This window comes from Triturus cristatus, chromosome 9 (assembly GCF_964204655.1).
Source record: "Triturus cristatus chromosome 9, aTriCri1.1, whole genome shotgun sequence".
Classification (NCBI taxonomy): domain Eukaryota; kingdom Metazoa; phylum Chordata; class Amphibia; order Caudata; family Salamandridae; genus Triturus; species Triturus cristatus.
The window spans coordinates 88,971,572-88,989,629 of NC_140592.1; the positions used below are offsets into that span (position 1 = coordinate 88,971,572).

General features: G+C 42.2%; 1 protein-coding gene across 2 annotated transcripts in view; it reads left to right on the top strand.

Moving 5' to 3' along the window:
- Positions 1–5,725, top strand: part of RAD18 (RAD18 E3 ubiquitin protein ligase) — a 588,315-nt gene extending 582,590 nt beyond the window's left edge. For both annotated transcript variants that reach the window (XM_085624487.1, XM_085624486.1), the window contains one exon: positions 5,338–5,725. In XM_085624487.1, the coding sequence (XP_085480613.1) occupies positions 5,338–5,339 (2 nt within the window). In that variant the 3' untranslated portion in view covers positions 5,340–5,725. The remainder of the gene's footprint in view (positions 1–5,337) is intronic.
- The last annotated feature ends 12,333 nt before the right edge of the window (positions 5,726–18,058 follow it).

Here is an 18,058-nt window from a genome sequence, read left to right on the forward strand (position 1 = left end):
CAGGGCAAGATCTCCCAGGGTATAGGCAGGGGTATGGGTACTACAGGCTTAGTGGTACAAGAGTAAATTTAGAAGTAAGTGTGCTGGGGTATCAGTAGGGAAGATCCACTCCTGTAACTAGATACAGGCAGGAGTGAAGTTGCTAGTGACAGGCAATGCCTCACGCAAAGACAACCCTGAGCTTGCTGGTTGTTCATGTCAGATAGTCAACAAACTTAGGAAAAGACTATAAGAAGCAGATAACAGTCATGGACATTGGCAATGGAATCCTCGCGCATAGATATTTGCATAAAGTTGCTTAATACCTCAGAGTTCATCTTATAGACTTGGCAGGTAACTCTGAGAGAACAACATCTTATCACAAACTCACAAAAGGGGTGTATGGATGGTTGCATTATATATCGTCTCAAGAAAAGGTTCCTTGGTGACAGTGCTGTAGTGGGAAATGTGGTTTATATTGATCACAGAACATCTTGTCAACATCCTTCTCCGGTGGTGACTATTATTATCAGGATGCTTAGTTCTAGATATAAAACGATGCTGTTTCCCATGAATGAAGCATACTTTTATTCAAAGGTGACTTTTTCCAAGAAACTTGTTAGGCTTGAAATTGTGTAATGAGATCAAAAGATTTCTAAGTGACAAAGGTGTCTAGTAACCCCTATTTGATCAAGCGTAGCTGATGGTTACCATCTGGAAACACTGCACATTTTTCTGTGACGTTTAACCCCTTCAGTGCCACGCCCTTTCCCCCTCCTGTGCCGGGCGTTGCACTAGTGGGTGGGGTTCATGACGAGATAGTCTCGTCATGGGCACAGCGCAACCGTGCTCCATGACGAGACTATCTCGTCATGGGCACTGAAGAGGTTAACATCTGATATATTTTTTGAAGAAAGAACCAGAGACATATTGATAAACTTATAAAAGATCCAAGTTGACTGTTCCCAACTAATTACATCTACTCAAAATACAGACGGATGGATGGATGAATGAGGAGAGAAATGTGGGATGATTCTATGAGTCTATTATGTGATGATGGAACATTTATTATTTTAGTCTCAGCATACATTAAAGTCGATAGAGTAAAATATGGTATTTGATACAGAGTCTTTCTATGACCTTGCACTACGCAAGCTCCCCAAGAGTCCTCAGAATGGTCCTCTCTGCAGTTTATGTGTTGGCAGATAGCCATGCTATGTGTGTTGTATTTTGTATGTGAGCAATGTTGGCTTTTAATGATTTTGCTGGAAGTTATTAGGAAGCAAGTCTTGGGTTAGGAGCTTGGAGAACATTGTGAAGGGTGTGTGTAATCTAATAGTGAAAACAGGATTACGTGGTCAAATGGCACTATACCTATACTTATAAGCTTCCTTTGTCTTTGGTGCGCCAACTGTAGAGATCAGTAAACATGCTACAATTAAGAGTGGCAAAAAATAACTCGGATGAGCAAAGTATGTGTGTCCAGCGGGTCCGCAGCAAGGCAATACTAGGCAGCAACAAGAGTTCTCACTAACGAAGAGGAATTACATTGCCACTGCAAGCAGTAAATTAGCCTTGGACTTTTTTTATTAAAGTTCTGTGCAAAGCCATATCTTATCAACTGATAACCTAGCTCCCCCTTTGGAAAAAAGTAAAAATTTAGTTTTCAGAAAAAAAAATATTTACTCAAAATGAATATTCATCTTATTTCTACTTTTACCCCAAAGCTGCAATTAGTGCAATGAATTGCCCCAGTTTCTACATATGTTCCTGCATGTTCTCAGCAACGTCATGAGCATCCTTTGACTCACCAGCTTCTATATTTGACCAGTCTTCTCCCAGTTACTTCTGTAAAGGCCTCCTTCAACTTATTGTCTCAGCTTTGAATACATGAATATACATGGTTCTGCTTCTGAAGAAATGTTCCTGACACTCATCAACATTGACCACATTACTTCCATAGAAGCCTTGTTTGTATTCTGTCAACCTCAGTAGACAATGCTGATTACCAAGGTAACCGTCCTTGCAAAACAATTGGAAAGTACGTAGAACTTCAACTTAGTAATAATATAGCGCAAAAGAATCGCCATGCAGTGCATCAATCCTGTTGCAAAACCAATGGCATCAAAGCGACCACACTAACAATTCTGGGTGACTTGACCCTCATTCTCAACCAATGAAACTCCTGCTTCCTCTTCCTTCCTAATCGGACTGCGGCCTTTGACTCATTTGACTTTGGTGTCCCCTACACATCCTCTAATAATGTATGCGATACCATGATAAGATTCCGCTTGGTTAACTGGAATCAACTGGTTATGGTGGAAGACCCTCCTCGCCTTATTCTGCATGGATAACATGTAGTGATCCATCAAGTCTTCTTCTGTCTACAGTATGTACATTGGACTCCTGTGTATCCTCATGTCACAACACAGAAAAGACACAACTTCACTGGGAAAAATCTGTTTATTCATGGCATCAGTCGCGTCCAGTTTGACCTTGACAATATGGAAGCTTCAAAACAAACTGTTAAGTGTTTGGATGTTGTCTTGAACATTTAAGCTCCCCTTTTTAACATCATTGGCTCACACATGCGTAAGTGTCTCAGCCAATCGTTCCTTTGAACTTCTTTGGCTTCTGCCCCCTCCAAGTCTAGCTAACCATGCTGCCTTCTCCTTCCTAACAGAAATGTATTTTTTTTAAAGCAAAATGTGAACAAGTTTTTCTTTTAGCATTGTACCTTTCATTGAAAATGTGTTGTCTTGGAAGATTCAAAGACTTTTAGAGGTGCCGCAGCCAGGTCAACAGCCTCACAAAATAACAAGCATTTGCAAAGCCAGTAACGATGACATTGTCCTGTGTGAGGCCTTAGTGCAGTGATTGTGAAGGCTAGTGTAAAGGTATTGCAGGATTTTGTATTATCTATTTCCATGCCTGCTTCGGCATCAGAGATGTCTTAGTTTTCCAATCGGCCTCATTTTATCATCATTGGTTCTATAGATACACAAAGGTATATAATGACTACCAGTGTAAATTAGCTCGCCCATTTCCCGACCTACTACGGCACCATAGAGAGTCTCGGATTCTGCCTTTGCTATCTCACCAGAAAGAGAATGTTTTATATGTTAACATAAAAACCACAAGTGTCAAATGAAAAGAACCCACCGGCGGACCTTCCAATCTGCACCTCATGCTAGTTTCGTCTATCAGAGATTCCTGCGCACAATAACTCCAGCACCTGCCGTTGTGTGGTGCCCCTGTGTTCCAGATCCTTAGTCAATAAAGCAAAAGGAGGTGCGCCAGGTAAGAAAGTCCAGTCAATCTTGTTGCTTCAAAACCTTTATTTGCACTTTGATCATCGCTTTTAATTCCTTATCTACACAAACTGTCCAGCCAACGCGTTTCGTTTCATAAACAGTAGGAGCTTCATCAGGGCTGAAAACCAATCAACACAAAAAACAAATCAAACACAAAAAAGACAGTACCAAAATATGACACAAACGGCACATGACATGCGTAAAACAACCAAATAGACATATACATGTTAAAACTGGACGATATAGATCCCTGAGTGGTAATATGTGGAATGTAGACTGAATTTGCTTGGAACACTGGCCCACTCTAATTTCAGGCTCATGAAGTCACTCACCTTAGTGTAAGTACACTGCATAAGTAAACTGCAATCAATTTGACTTTGCAGATGTAAGGAATGCCACTGGAAGGTGCTGCATCAGTAGTTTTAGATACTTAGCCTCATGCAGTGGATTAACACAAAATGATGGTCCACCCCTGCAGAAAGTGAAGAGGGGCCCCTCAGTCTCCCATATCTCACAGATATTCTTTGGCCTTGGGATGAGTGGGGTCCTCTAAAGGATTGGGTGGCCCTCAAAGGTTGTGCCTTCCCCTGCACCTCCGGGGCTTGTGTTACGCCCCGCCCTCATGTATCCTTTCAGAGGACAGATCTAGACATCAACGATTCAAGCTTCTCTTGCTCATGATGAAAAGGTAAACACCATAGCAGCTTAAGATGCAGTGATTCTGGCAGGACAAATTGGAGCAGCAGTGCAAGGTCCCTTAGTACTCATTTAAAGAAATTACAGCAGTAGTGCAAGCTTCCCATGTATGAAGAAATGATATCTCAGTCAAAACCCGCTCAAGCTTCCTCTCATACAAGGCATGCAGAAACAGATGCCCATCCTTTTTCCATGCATAATGCAGGCTGTCATCATTTTTTTCTTCATTTACAACTGGCTCCTTTCTTATAGACTCAATAATAGAATCATCCCTATATAAAATTATTTGTCTTTTTCTTGCTCGCTCACTCGTGTAGCGTACTCTTCTTCCAAGTCACCTATTCCCAGATTAACAACACCAGTGACAGTGCATTCTCCCACCCCACACAGTAAGGAGGTAAAATAAAGTGTGGGACTGCCCAAGCCTCTCTTATTCACAGAACAGTAGAGGTGGCCTTTTCTTTTTCTCAAACACACGTACTAGCATCCTTGTTTAAGAACAGGTACAGGAGTGATATGGCAAGTTGTCCTTACACTCCTGCATAGATCTAACACAACAAGAGTGTACCTAGGTCTAACTTCCCCTACATTAAGGGACAGTGAAACACAGTCACTTATAGTGCACCTTTCCATCTCACACAGAACCGGGCACAGGAGTGTTGGCAGGGCCGCACAACACTCTAACTCTTCCTCAGACGAGTATCATCACATACAGGACCAACAAAGTCCCTCCATTCTCACACAGAACAGCCACAGCCTTGGCAGCGCAAGCTTCCAGGTACAACATCTCCAATACAGGCTTCCTCAAATTTCATGCTTAAGTGTTTAACCCTCAAAGTAGATGGAGAAAAGATGGTGTACTGTGATAAGCTTATTCATCCACTTAGGCTTATGCTCTTTCACGCTCCATACTCAAGTCGGTGTTCACTGAGAATAGTACCAAAATGCTACGAAGGGAGTTATCTCTGGGGTTCAGAGCTCTGCACTATCTGTGATATTTTGACAAATAAATTGCTAATCAGGGTAATAAAATGCCAAAAACTGTGCTAACCGATTACAGGGATCACAGATTGATTTCATGTTGGTAAAGGCCTTCCCTAACTACTCACATAGGTAGGATGTTGGCCAATAGAGATTAGAAGACTCACTAGACCTTTAATCCTTGTGTTCATCAAGCTTTCCCTAGGGACTTAAATCTTATTCGACCATAAACTGCAACATTTCTATCCGTCATTGTTTAACTTCAAGTCGGCCATCCGGATTACATCATCATCAACTGTCTCTAGGGCTGTTGCATTTTACGATTGTGAATGTGTGAAGACTAACATGCACATTTTTGTTTTGACAGAAGTTTCCCAGAGGTGAAGGCAGGAAAGCGAAAATCAAAACGCCAGCGAGTCTCAGAAGGCGGGAAAGCTGTTACAAAGAGCAAACGGAGCAGGAAGTAGAAATTGACTATTGGCTGTTAAAGCTCCGCCCAGGGCACGCGAAGGAAGCACTGCCAGCATCAGTCCTTTTACATACATATTCCAGAAAATTATGAAAAAAGTGAACTCTTGGCAAGTGTTGAATAGATTAAGTTGGGCGTGCACATATTTAATCAATAAAGCTGCCTCAACGCTAAAAATAAATTATCCACTGTAATGGGCATGGAACTGGCATTTTTTCATATATTTTTTTTATGAGAATGTTTTAACTTCTGTAACTGAGAATAAAAATGACTAACAAATCTGTTATTAATGCTTCCTCTTTTGTCTGTCAGTTGTTATGTTGAGTACTCTCCACCGTGATTGGGTTATGTTCATTCTTCACAGTCAAAGAATATTCTGAAATCATGGGTTTGCAAAAGTATGTTTTGGAACTATGAATGAGAATAGCTGTCAAAGGTGCCTTTTTCCCCTGCGTAAATAGCTGTTCATCATCAGGTCTCTGCTTGCCATCCCTTCCTGCTCAAACTGCTTCACCTATTTCATCGGTCTCACTGTTGCTCATCAGGGTAGACTCTTCAGTTGGTCTAGCATTGGTGCAAAACTGACAGTCACCCGTAAAACAAAAGTCTCCTGGAATCCACGTGCCTGCCTTTGCGGTCTTCTGTCTCACCTTCATCACCTCTTTTGTATAAGATAATAAGGAATGTGCAAGAACAAAGAAATGTGTTGACTCCCCAAAGACATCAGCAGTGTTTCAGCCAATGTTTCATGAAGTCCTAGGTTATCAGATATTTTAACATCATAACAGAATCCTGTGGAGTGTTAACCAATTGTAATTTTAGTAAATTACAACTCGGTAAAACTAGGGCCCAGCTATAAAAAAAATTGTTTTAGGTTCGACTCTTAAAGAGAATCACAGAATGAGTCCAGAATCGAAGGAACCTACGAGAAGCTCATTAAAGTGAATATATAAGGAGGTATAACATTACTAGGTGCTTAGACGTCAGCCTAAGGGTGGTCTTACCCCAAACTTTTTGCCTTCTCCTCTTTTTTTTGCTGATCTCGTTTCTGTTGGCCTGAGGACTCTGTGCACTTTACCGCTGCTAACCAGTACTAAAATGTGTGTGCTCTCTCCTTTAAACATGTCTAAGGACTGCCAACTCAGCCTGTACCTGCAGTTTAAATTGCCATTTTGTCCTGGTAAAATAAACCTTTTACCAGGCTTAAACCTTACATTTTAATACATAAATGTCACCCGTAGGGTGCAGTGTATTTAAAATTTGGACAGTTTCTTTTAAATTTTACTTGTCCAAGTGACAACTTTCAATGGAAGCAGGTAGGAATGCCGAATTTGGTGTCTATGGAATTGTAATTTTAAAACCCTCTTTAAGGGTGAATTTGGATTTTGAACAGTTCTGAAAATGCCACTTTTAGAAATGTGGCATTTTCTTGTCCTATCCATTTGGTGCCTGCTGCCTGTATCCTGGGTCACATGACTAGGTGTAGCTGGCAGTTGGTCTTTGGTTATTGCTGCCAGACAGTGCGACAAAGGGCAATAGGTGTTGGAATGATGGGCCATCTCTGACTTAAGGAGGGGGAAGAGCTGTCACCTACCACACTTGCACATCACAATGTTCCTGCATGGGCACACTCGCAAAGGGTTTGATACACGTCTTTTGTGTTCCAGACAAACTGGGGCCGGGACAGAAAGGAAAGCAATTCCAAACACCTGTCTGGCAGAAACCTCCAGACCTTCTCCTACTTCAAACCTGGCACCAGGTATAAATAATAGACCTTGAGACCCAACTCTTTAGTATTCCTCTGGATCCATGCAAGACTCAGAAAGATTGTTGTTCTGCTCTGTAAGAAGCACTGTTTCTCTGTTGTCCTTCTGCCTGAGTAAAATGACTGGAGCTGCTCCTTGAGCCCAGGACCACCAGATTGACTCCAAGGGTAAGTTGGCTGGCCTCCTGACTCAACTTGCTGTCAGTTGTGCCCCGCAAGTGGTGCCAACCCAGTCCTGGACCCTATGGAAATTGCCCTGAAGGTACTCTGCAGCGCAACGGTAGTCCTGTAACCAGAACAGATGCAGTGCAATGCATTTCCTCGCAGCCGCATCAGAACCGCTGTAGCGCTACACATCCCTGACACGGACCTCGCGTCACCACACAGTCTCCTCAGAACTGCCGCTACACTACGTATCCCAGACACAGCCCTTTACATCGCACGCCCTTCGTCGCCAGTATCCGTGACAACGGCACAGGACTTCACATCAAAGCCCCGTAGCTTCTTCAGAACCAGCAATGCGTGATGCATCTTTAACGCAGGACTTTGCATCGCAAGTCCCATGTCGATAGCGTCTTCGACGACGCAGGACTCCACATTGTAGCCCCGCGGCTCCTCGGAACTACCACTCCATGACACATTCACGACGTGGGACCAACCCAACCCTCCGCAAACCAGGATTTAAGGTTCTTAGCTTGGTCCCTGTATCCGGCCCGTGCTACATTTTGGCCAGCCTCAACTTGTGACTTTGTCTCGGTCCAGCACAACAAGATAACGACAGTTGGTACTTTGAGCTTCTAGGCACTATATTTACTTAAAACTTTAAAATCTACTGATTGCATTTGTGTTGTTTTGGTTTCAAATAATTTATTACATTTTACTAAATCTAAAACGGTGTGGAATTTTTCTTTGGTTGTTTTCACTTTATTACTGTTTGAAGTGCGGCATAAACACTTTACACATTGCCTTTAAGTTGAGCGTGACTGCTCTATGCCAAGGTACTAGAAAGTTAAGCACAGGTTAATTTGGGGTTTGCTTGTGCTTCACCCTGACCAGAATTGTAGTTGCTGCTTGAGTAGGGTTTCATCCCCCCTCAGCCAGTACCCCCCTTTGCAACACAAGGTCGCTTCAAATAACACAATGATGCAAGGAAGCAACACAGTCTACTATTATCATAGGGTACCCAGTGGCAGTTTGCTGGTTCAGTATGAAATGAGGTACGCTCACTTGTGCAGAATCCTTTTTATGTGTGATGTTCTGCTGACTAACTACTCGAGCCTTAGGCTAAATGCACCTAACCCATGATAGAAGGTCCCATAGAGTATCATGGTAATGTTACAAAGGGGGTGCATGGAAAAGAAAGAGGGTACGAGGGAATGTAAAAAATAAAATGTATATAGTCACTCTAAAAGAGTTTATAAAAAAAAGTGTCTGATACAAAAATATTAGAATGAATCACACATTATTCATCCTTAAATGGGGTCAATGCGTTTTCGAACTTTGAGGTCTACGTAGCATAGTTAATTCATCGGACCTGGGTGCCCTAGATGGACATTAATGATAATGTTGATGCATCCCGACTCAGGGGAGGTACGAATTAAACTCTCCTACGGTATTTAGATCTAAGCAGTGTGCTACAAGTTACAAAAACAAATGTTTTTAAAGATTGAAAAATCAGCACACACAAAATGTGCAACAAAGCAGAAAAATTACAATCGAAGGTGCTTATGTTTACATCTATTGCAGGTCTGAACTCAGAGAACTCATACAAAACCTTTTAGATTAATGTGCCATGTACCCAGAAGATCCCAGAGTTATTGTGCATAATCAAGAAACACTAGCAATTGCACCACTTCCCTTCCTCGTAGTGAATATGAGGAGACAGAGGTACGAAACCTTTTTAGGGCTCGCGCCCGCGTCTCAGTTCGTAGCACTGCTAGCGCAGCAAGAGCCCTTTTGTATGGGGTTTTGAAAGCTGACCACACGCTCGTGCGTGTGATCAGCTTTCGCCGTCAGGCATTGGCTTTCGTGTGTTGTATTTTTTACAAAAAAAGGCACGCGATTGGGCAAAGGCGGGCACATGTCCCTCCTTTGCTACGCCCATTCCCGACAGTGGTTAGCACGCGCAGCAGCACGCATTCGCCTTGCTGTCGCTGCCTCGCTTTCTCCCCCCCACCGCCTCTGTGGTGCGCGCGCACCACTAGTTGTTGACAATAGTGATAGCGACGCGATCGCTTTCAGTGCCGCTTGTTTTCTTTACTTTTGGTATAATCGTGGCACCCGTGCTTTACTTTTGATGTTATAAGTAAAGCGTGGGTGCCGCGATTAGACCAAAAGTAAAGAAATAGAAAAAACCATCTATTTCTCTACTTTTGCTATAACCGTGGCACCTGCGCTTTACTTTTAACATGAAAAGTAAAGCGCGGGTGCCACGATTATACCAAAAGTAAAGAAATAGATTTTTTTTCTATTTCTTTACTTTTGGTATAATCGCGGCACCCGCACTTTACTTTTAATGTTATAAGTAAAGCGCGGGTGCCGCGATTATACCAAAAGTAAAGAAATAGAAAAAAACATGTATTTCTTTACTTTTGGTATAATCGCGGCAGCCGCACTTTACTTTTAACATTAAAAGTAAAGCGTCGGTGCCGCGATGCTTGTTGGGTTTTGTAATAGCATGCTACTTGCTGAAAAAGCGATTCGATGCCTTTTCAGGGGTAGTAAGCACTTTATAAATGCAATTACAATAAAACATAAGCATTTATATGGAGGTCGGGTGCTAATGGATTGTACTCAAGCATTTCATATCATCCACTGACAAAAGACGTTAGGGCTCTGAGACACTGCCAAGGAGATGGGGTCTTTAGCAATGGAGCAGAGGCACACAAAATATGTGGTCTAACCTGATTGATTTATTGATATAACCCCTAAATGGCATTTACATAATTCAGATAGGTAGAGCAACCTGTTAGATTTCTTGACACAAAATATGTAAGCCACAGAGACCTAAAGAGAGTGTGCAGCACGTACCGAATGCAATATTTATTTATTGCTGTTCTGTCCTTTAGGCTGCATACATTGATAGAAACCTTTTGGAGGGGGCGGTAGAGAAGGCCTTGCACACTTAGAAAATAAATAATCTGTGTTCAGATCTTTAGAGGACGTTTAGGTCACTCTTCAGAGAGATGTCAGTGCCCATACTAAAGCCTCGTTCTAGTTCCTCTGTGTGGTAATTCATAAGGGAGGAGCAGACAGCCTCCAACCCCTTCTCTCCAGTTGCTCTCACTTCACTACTCCCTATGTGGAAGGCCTGTAAATAGTTTGGGTCTAGTTTTAAAAATAAATATCACAAAGAAATTCCTCTAAATTCAACATCTGGCGAGAGCATGCCCAATGTTTCTCCACCCACTTGACAAGCTGGCAGCCGACAGTAAACTGCCTAGTTGTGACATAATGGGTTGGCCTCGCTAGTATTCCAATCAAATAACCGTTCCCTATAAAAAGACAAAATTTACAGATGAACTACATATGTAACAGCGGATTCAAGATTTTAAGGACAGTACACCAAAATTGTGGAAAGGATATATGATAATTCATAAAATACAATCGCACATGAAGTGTTGAAAGTTTCTAATGTTAGATCGGTGTGCAGTATGCAAAGTGGGTGTGAAAGGTACAGGAAAGAGCAACAACGAAGGAGGCCGGAGCAGGAGGGCTCGTGTTATACAACTCGCCACTGGGGTTATAGGAAGGGCCAGTGTGCATGAAAAGGGTCGCAGCATAAGCAAGCACTGAGTGTATAGTAAGGTTTACTCGGTTGGTACACACATGGTATGGTAGGGGTCATATGGTAGGGAAGCCCCAAGTATAGACCAGTTTTGGTGATCCCATTATGTCTGGCTTTAAAGGAATTTTGTATGGTAAAGTTAAGCATTACAAGAAAATAGCATGAGAATGGATTTATATTTGTGTGAAGCAAAAACTGTAGAATAACATTGGTTATGGTTAGAAGGCCAGTGACAGTTGAACTTTCGAGCCAGACCTAAGCATCCATGTATGGGAACGAGTGCCCAACTCCCATCTGTGCTGCTGACAGAGGAAAACTATCATACATTTTGTAGTTAACGCGGACACTTTAATAACGTTACAATGTCATGTGTATGCCCCTAAAGCTTCAGGCTCAGGCACCTAGATAAATACAATTATCATAACTACGTGGAGTGCAAGCACTTTCTTTGTGGCAGCACACAACTTCTGCCCAATCAAAATGTACTCCTGTTTCTCAACGTGTAGGCAGAGCCCAGGCTCCTCTCTAGTGTTCCTCACATAATTGTCTGGCGACAGCTGCTCTGTCAAGCTAGACCATAACAAGCATTTGCAATGCAATAAGTCTCGCATTTATGCAAGTTGAAGCTATTGGCATTGTAAAGGAAATTTCCTTTTTTTTAAAACATAAATAAAAGGCATTGTCATTTTCAATGCCAATAGCTTAAACTCGCGTAAATGCGAGACCTATTGCATTGCAAATGCTTGTTTTCCTTAGTCATGGTATTTTCATGAAGTACAGATGGGATGGAGTGCTTCCGTATATAACACTGTTATCAATTTTTACATAGCTTCAGACAGCTTAGCACGTTGGGCTCAGTATAAAAAGCAAGTACATCAACCAGCATGGCCATATCTGCATCACTGAAAAGTTGTACATTCTGTAACAATATCCCTAAAGGAAATTATTTTTATTTTATTTATTTAATTTATATGGCGCAACAGCTACCCAATAAGGGTTTCCCGGCGCCTAGACACGAAAACTGAAAAGGGAAGTAATTATTGATTAAAAAGCCAAGTCTTCAGTGAACGACGAAAGTGGGGATACAAAGGTTCCCTACGTATGGCAAGAGGAATTGAGTTCCAAAGAGAGGGCCCCAAGACAGAAAAGGATCTACCTCCCATTCTAGAGAGTCTGAACCTAAGAACGTTACATTTTTCAAGTGAGGCAGAGCGAAGATGACGAGTTGGAACATAAGGACAGACAAGAGTCTGTAAATAGTCCGGTGCTAAGCCCCATTTGATTTTAAACATAAAGGTCAGAGCTTTGAACTCGATCTGCTTTTCGATTCGAAGCCAATGCAGGTCACGGAGATGATGGGAGATAGAAGAACATCTAGGAACCCCACACAGGAGTCGGGCAGCAGAGTTTTGTACAAGTTGCAGCCTACGGGACACCACCTTATTTGCACCCAAAAACAACGTTACCGTAGTCCAGCCGTGAAGTAATAAGAGCATGGACTACGGTTTTTTGGGTGTCTTTGGGCAGCATCCAGATAATTTTGCGCAACCATTTCAAGATGGTGAAGCAGGTGCCTGCAACTTTGATTGCTTGATGATGGATTTTCAAGGAGTCATCAATATAGAAGCCCAGGTTACGGACATGGTCGACAGGACGAGGAAGAGTACCCAACTCGTTCGGCCAGTGACATGAGCCCCAAAGATCCTTCTGCTTGCCTAGAATAAGGACCTCAGTTTTATTTGCATTTAGCTTTAGATAGTTGTTGTTCATCCAGACAGCGATTTGGCGTAGGCCCAACTGGAGAGCAGAGAAGGAAGAAAAAGAGTCTGATTTAGAAAGCGAGAAAATGATTTGAGAGTCGTCAGCGTATGTAAAAAGAGACAGTCCTGCGTTAACAGCAATGTCAGCAAGAGGCCTGACATACAGATTAAAGAGCAAGGGGCTCAAAATGGAGCCCTGAGGAACTCCAAAAGGTGAAGCAAAGACGTTGGAACTGTCCGACGCAGAAAAGACTTGAAAAGTGCGGTCAGTAAGGAAGGAGGATAGCCAGTCCAAAGCAGAACCGCAAATGCCAAAAGATTTCAGAGTGTTAATCAGGATGGGGTGAGAGATGGTATCGAAAGCCGCGCTCAGATCTAATAGTATGAGCGCGACTGTATCACCAGAATCCAATAGATAGTGCAGTCTTTCTGTGACTCCTAGGAGTGTGGTCTCAGTCGAGAAACCAGCACGAAAACCAGACTGTGAAGAGTGGAGTATTTTATTGGTATCCACAAACTTGGCGAGGTGAGTACTGATATTTCTTTCCAAAAACTTAGAAAAGATAGGTAAGAGAGAGATAGGTCGAAAATTAGACAGGACTTTGGGATCAGCAGCAGGCTTTTTTAACAGAGGGACAACCATGGAATGCTTCCAGACCGGCGGAACAGTAGATGATTGCAAGGAAGAATTGAGAACTTCCATAATAACCTGAAGATGGATGGGATCAAGTTGTTTAATAATGGAAATAGGTAACCAGATTTTATTGTACCAAGAATAGAAACAAAAGACTCCAGTTCCAAAAGAGGCCAAAAGGCCAATTGGGAGGGGACATTTGAATGTTCCTGAAAAGTGTTAGCCAGAATTGAAGGTGACATCAAGCAAGTCAGGGAGGAGTTAGCTATTTCTGAATGGATAAGCTCTATTTTATCTGAAAAAAAATAGCAAGATCCTCACATAATTGCTTGTCAAGAGGCAGGGACTTCACTATGGTCTGAGCGCCAGCGAGGTTTTTTACTAAGCTAAAAAGTGTCTTTGGACGATTAGTAGCAGTATTGATAGTGTTGTAAGTGTATGCAGCTCGCGTAGATTTGCATAGATCATGATAGGTTTTCAGAGAATTTTTGTTTGCTATTTTCAAATCCGGGGCATAGTTTCGACGCCATTTCCTTTCTAATGCTTTGCATTTAGATTTTTCAATTTTAAGACTATCGGTAAACCATGGAGCAGGAGGGTGGTGATAGGTCAATTTTTTCTTTATAGGAGGAAGGCAGACATCAACAGCATGGGACAGCCAACAGTGAATATTTTTTGCAGAAACAGGTACCTGCGGAGTAATGGAAGGGGTATTTTCACTTAGCAGATTATTCAGAGTGTTGATATCGATTTTTTCCAGTCCCTATTCAAAAACATAGACTGGGGGAAGGCAGAGGGCAAACTGACAGGAGCCAGAATTTGGAATTTCAATAAGAAGTGATCCGACCAAAGAATAGGTATCGCTGGCTCACATACAATAGAAGCGACATTGGAAACCCGCATACCATATTGTGTTAAAGAGGCCAGAAGAGAATATGTGGCCCCAACACACTTCAAAGCTTCACTCTAATGGTTGCTGATCTCATTACATTAGTCTAACCATTTACAAATAATTTTTGGAATGATAATTAAACAAGTAACAATCAACGGCCATCCTGAAAAAGAGGTCTACTGGCTTGGGGAAGTCAAAATCATATGGATGATTTCAGCTTGGAACGAACCAATGACCGCCACTGTGTAAATGGCTTTGCATCACACTATTACAATGGCACTTTGAATAATCTTGACGAGTTTGCTCTAATGTCCGTAAAATGGAAAAAGGCTATAGAGTCCATCGGATTAAGTTCGCGTAAATGTAAACCAAAAGCTGTGCGAATCTTGGAAGGGTGCTAGTGATATATCCATCTTGACGCTCACTAATCACCCTAGGTGATGGCAGGAGAACATGGAAGAAAAAAATAGCCTCTCTGCCAAAGCAATTTTTTTCACTCAGCAAATTACAATTCCATCATTAGACCCAAAAACGTTTGGATCTGGTCAAGACCGGCAGCCACCTTGTTGTGGGGCCCTCCCTGCACTTCTGCCTCATCTAAGAAATGAGCATACCTTCAACACTCTTCTCGGATAAAATCTTGACATCAGAAAAGAAGGGATCACCCCTTCTGCCCAATTCACACATCAACAAATGCTGTTCAACTTGGCGTACGTTGGACATAACCAAACTCACCAAAACTATTGCCTCTGTCAGATCCTCAAACTACTCTTCAAACACTAACCTAGCCGGTCTGGTTCAGAGTGCGAGGTGCAGAGCATTTTCAAAGCGCATTGGCACCTGCCTCCTCCATAGTGAGTTCCTGATTGTCTCAAACTTGGCCAAGGCATGTCTCCGTCCAAGAAACGTAATGCTGATCCTGGTGCGCCAAACAGATTCCAACCAATCACAGTAGTCTTTTTTCTGGCAAAGGAGGTTGAAAACTATGTATCAGTTCGCTTAGAACAGTTTATCGGGGAAAACCACATCCTGGGTGAACATCAGTACAGTTTAGATGAGCTGTGACACAGAAACAACGCCATATGGAACCCTTGACGAAAGACCGTCTGGTGCTAATCAGTATGTAGACAGCTTTCAGTATGGTTGACCACAGTGTGAAAGTCGACTTGCAGGATAAATGTACGGGGTTTCGAGGTCATATACTGAAATGGTTCACATCATACTAGTCACAGCTCCAAGTTCATCAAAATTGAAATAACTCTTCCTGCCCCTACACAAACCATATTCACTGTACTCTAGAGGGATCTGTTCTTACTCCAGCACTTTATAGTCTGCATATAGACCAGATAGGAGAGGTTATTAAGGATGTGGGTCTTTCAGTGTACCAGTTTGCTGCTATTTTGTGACGTTATATCAAAGTAGTTAAGCCTCCTCTTTGGTGGATGATTTTAAGGCTTTGGATGTTCATCTATTAAACAACTCTCCCACTCATGCAGCTGGATATTTGTTTGACCCTCTCCTCTTTAATTTTAGGGGAGTGTTTGTAGATTGCCCTATCCCTTTGGTGTGATCCGATCACTTTGCTATACCATTTTCCATGTCATTTTCAACCATCCCCAGTGCTCAACCTTGCGATTTTACTACTTGCTCGAGACACTGGTCCAAATTGAATTCCACCATCCGTAGCTCACTCTTACACGCAACTGTACCAGAATTGAGTCGATCAGGGGACAGCAATTCACGTGTCATCGAAAATTGGGTTTGGTAGTCCCTTGATTCCGCGCTCCCTCTCCAAGTCTATACTAACCCTACATCTCTCCCTCCTGCCCCTTGGTTAGCGACGTTTTACGTGGATTTAAAAAAAATTGTAAGCATCTAGAGATGGTCTGGTGCAAAACCTACTGTGAGGAGGACAGTTGAAATATAAGCTAGCTTTGAGGGATGTCGCTCTAATCAGGCCTCCTACTCTGACAAAATTACTTCAGCCCAGAATTGCCCTAAATGTTGTTTCAAGTTGTCAAATCCTTAACGGCTCCTTTGCTTATGAGAAGTCAAGCTACTTATCACATCTCTTCAGCCTGCTTTCTGCATACTTTCATGCCCATTGGTTTTCCTGTGTTTAGTTCCTTATTGAATTCCATTAAATCCGTATCTCCTCTTGATCCTCTGCCCCCTTTTTATTTTAGTAAATTATGCTCTCAGCCTTGAGATCACTTTTTGAATTCCTCCTTATTGGCAGGCATAGTCCTTAAAGCCTGGAAACATGCCATGATCATTTCTCTATTGAAGAAGCCTACTCTTGATCCACTCAATTTGTCTGTCTAACTATTGCCCAATATCGTTTTTAGCAAAAATTGTGGTAAAACATGTAAATCAACAACTGTCCGCTTTAGTAGAAACTAATGTTCTTCACCTTTCACAATCCAGATTCAGGGCAGGTCACAGCACTGAATCTACTTTGGTTGTAGTCACTGAGCAGCTTAGGTTTCTATTGGATACGGGAGGTATGGCTACTTTGATCCTTCTAGATCTTAGTGCAGCATTTGACACCATCTCTCACTGTCTGCTTCTTCAAAGACTAGAGGATACGGGCATTCAAGACCTTGCCATGGTTTAGCTACGATCTTTTATACAAAACCGTTCCTGCCAGGCCTTTACTAAAGCTCATACCTCTGATTCCTATCCCTTACCCTTAGGTGTGCCGTAAGGTTCAGCTTTGAGTCTGACCCTGTTTAACATCTATGTACAACCTCTGGCTGGTCTCTCTGTTTTCTTATGTGGATGACACCCAAATTATTGACTCCCTTTTTCCCAATGAGAATCGCAGTTCTGATCATCTTAATTCCTGTTTTATGAAGGTGGAAACCGGGATGAATAACAATTCCCTTAAACTAAATGGGAATAAATGCAAAATTTTGTTGGTGGATAATCAACTCTATCTCTGGTGTCCTCATTACTGGCTTGATATTCTGGGATCGGCCTCATCCCCCTTTTTAATTGTTAAAACTTGGGGTTTTGGCTGGATGATGATCTCACAATGAATCATCAAATCACTAAGGTAGCCTTCACTTGTTTTGGTGTCCTGAGGAGGATAAGGAAAATTATTTGGCTGCTCCTTACCTCTGTACAAAGGACAATAGTACTGGAATTAACCATGTCTAGGCTCGACGATGGTAATATTCCCTACCTATCGGCATTATGCTATATGCACAAAGCTTTGGCAAACTTGGGAGCACTCTTATCTTAGATCTTTGTTGTCACCCTTTTGTTCCAGTTGGCATCTTTGTTCAAGTAATCTTAATTTTTCAGGAGTTCCTAGATTTAGGAAGTTGCCACAAGGTGGTCGGCCTTTCTCGTATCTTGATCCCAAATTGTGGAACTCCTTACTTCTCTCCATGAGAGCATGTAAATCTCTTGGTGCGTTTTGGAAACTCTTGCAGACCTAACTCTTCTAACTTTCTCTGTATTGTTTTTGGTTTTACCTAACGCTGGGAATCCCTGTTGGGTAGCCATGCTCTCTATGAAACGTTATAATAATAATAATAATAATAATGGGTGTACATCTTCAACTGTGCCTCCTCGGTAACATGAAATACATCATTGCAGAGCATGGCTTCAGATAATTAGGTCAGCCACTGGTTTATCCAGACTTTACTACAGCACTTCCATATTCATTGGCAATCCATCTATCAGACTAGCCCCCTTAGAGGCTGCCCTGGGGGTGTCTGCAAAGTTGGTAACTGGCGCCCATTGATATGAACGCAGTACACCAGTTTTACAC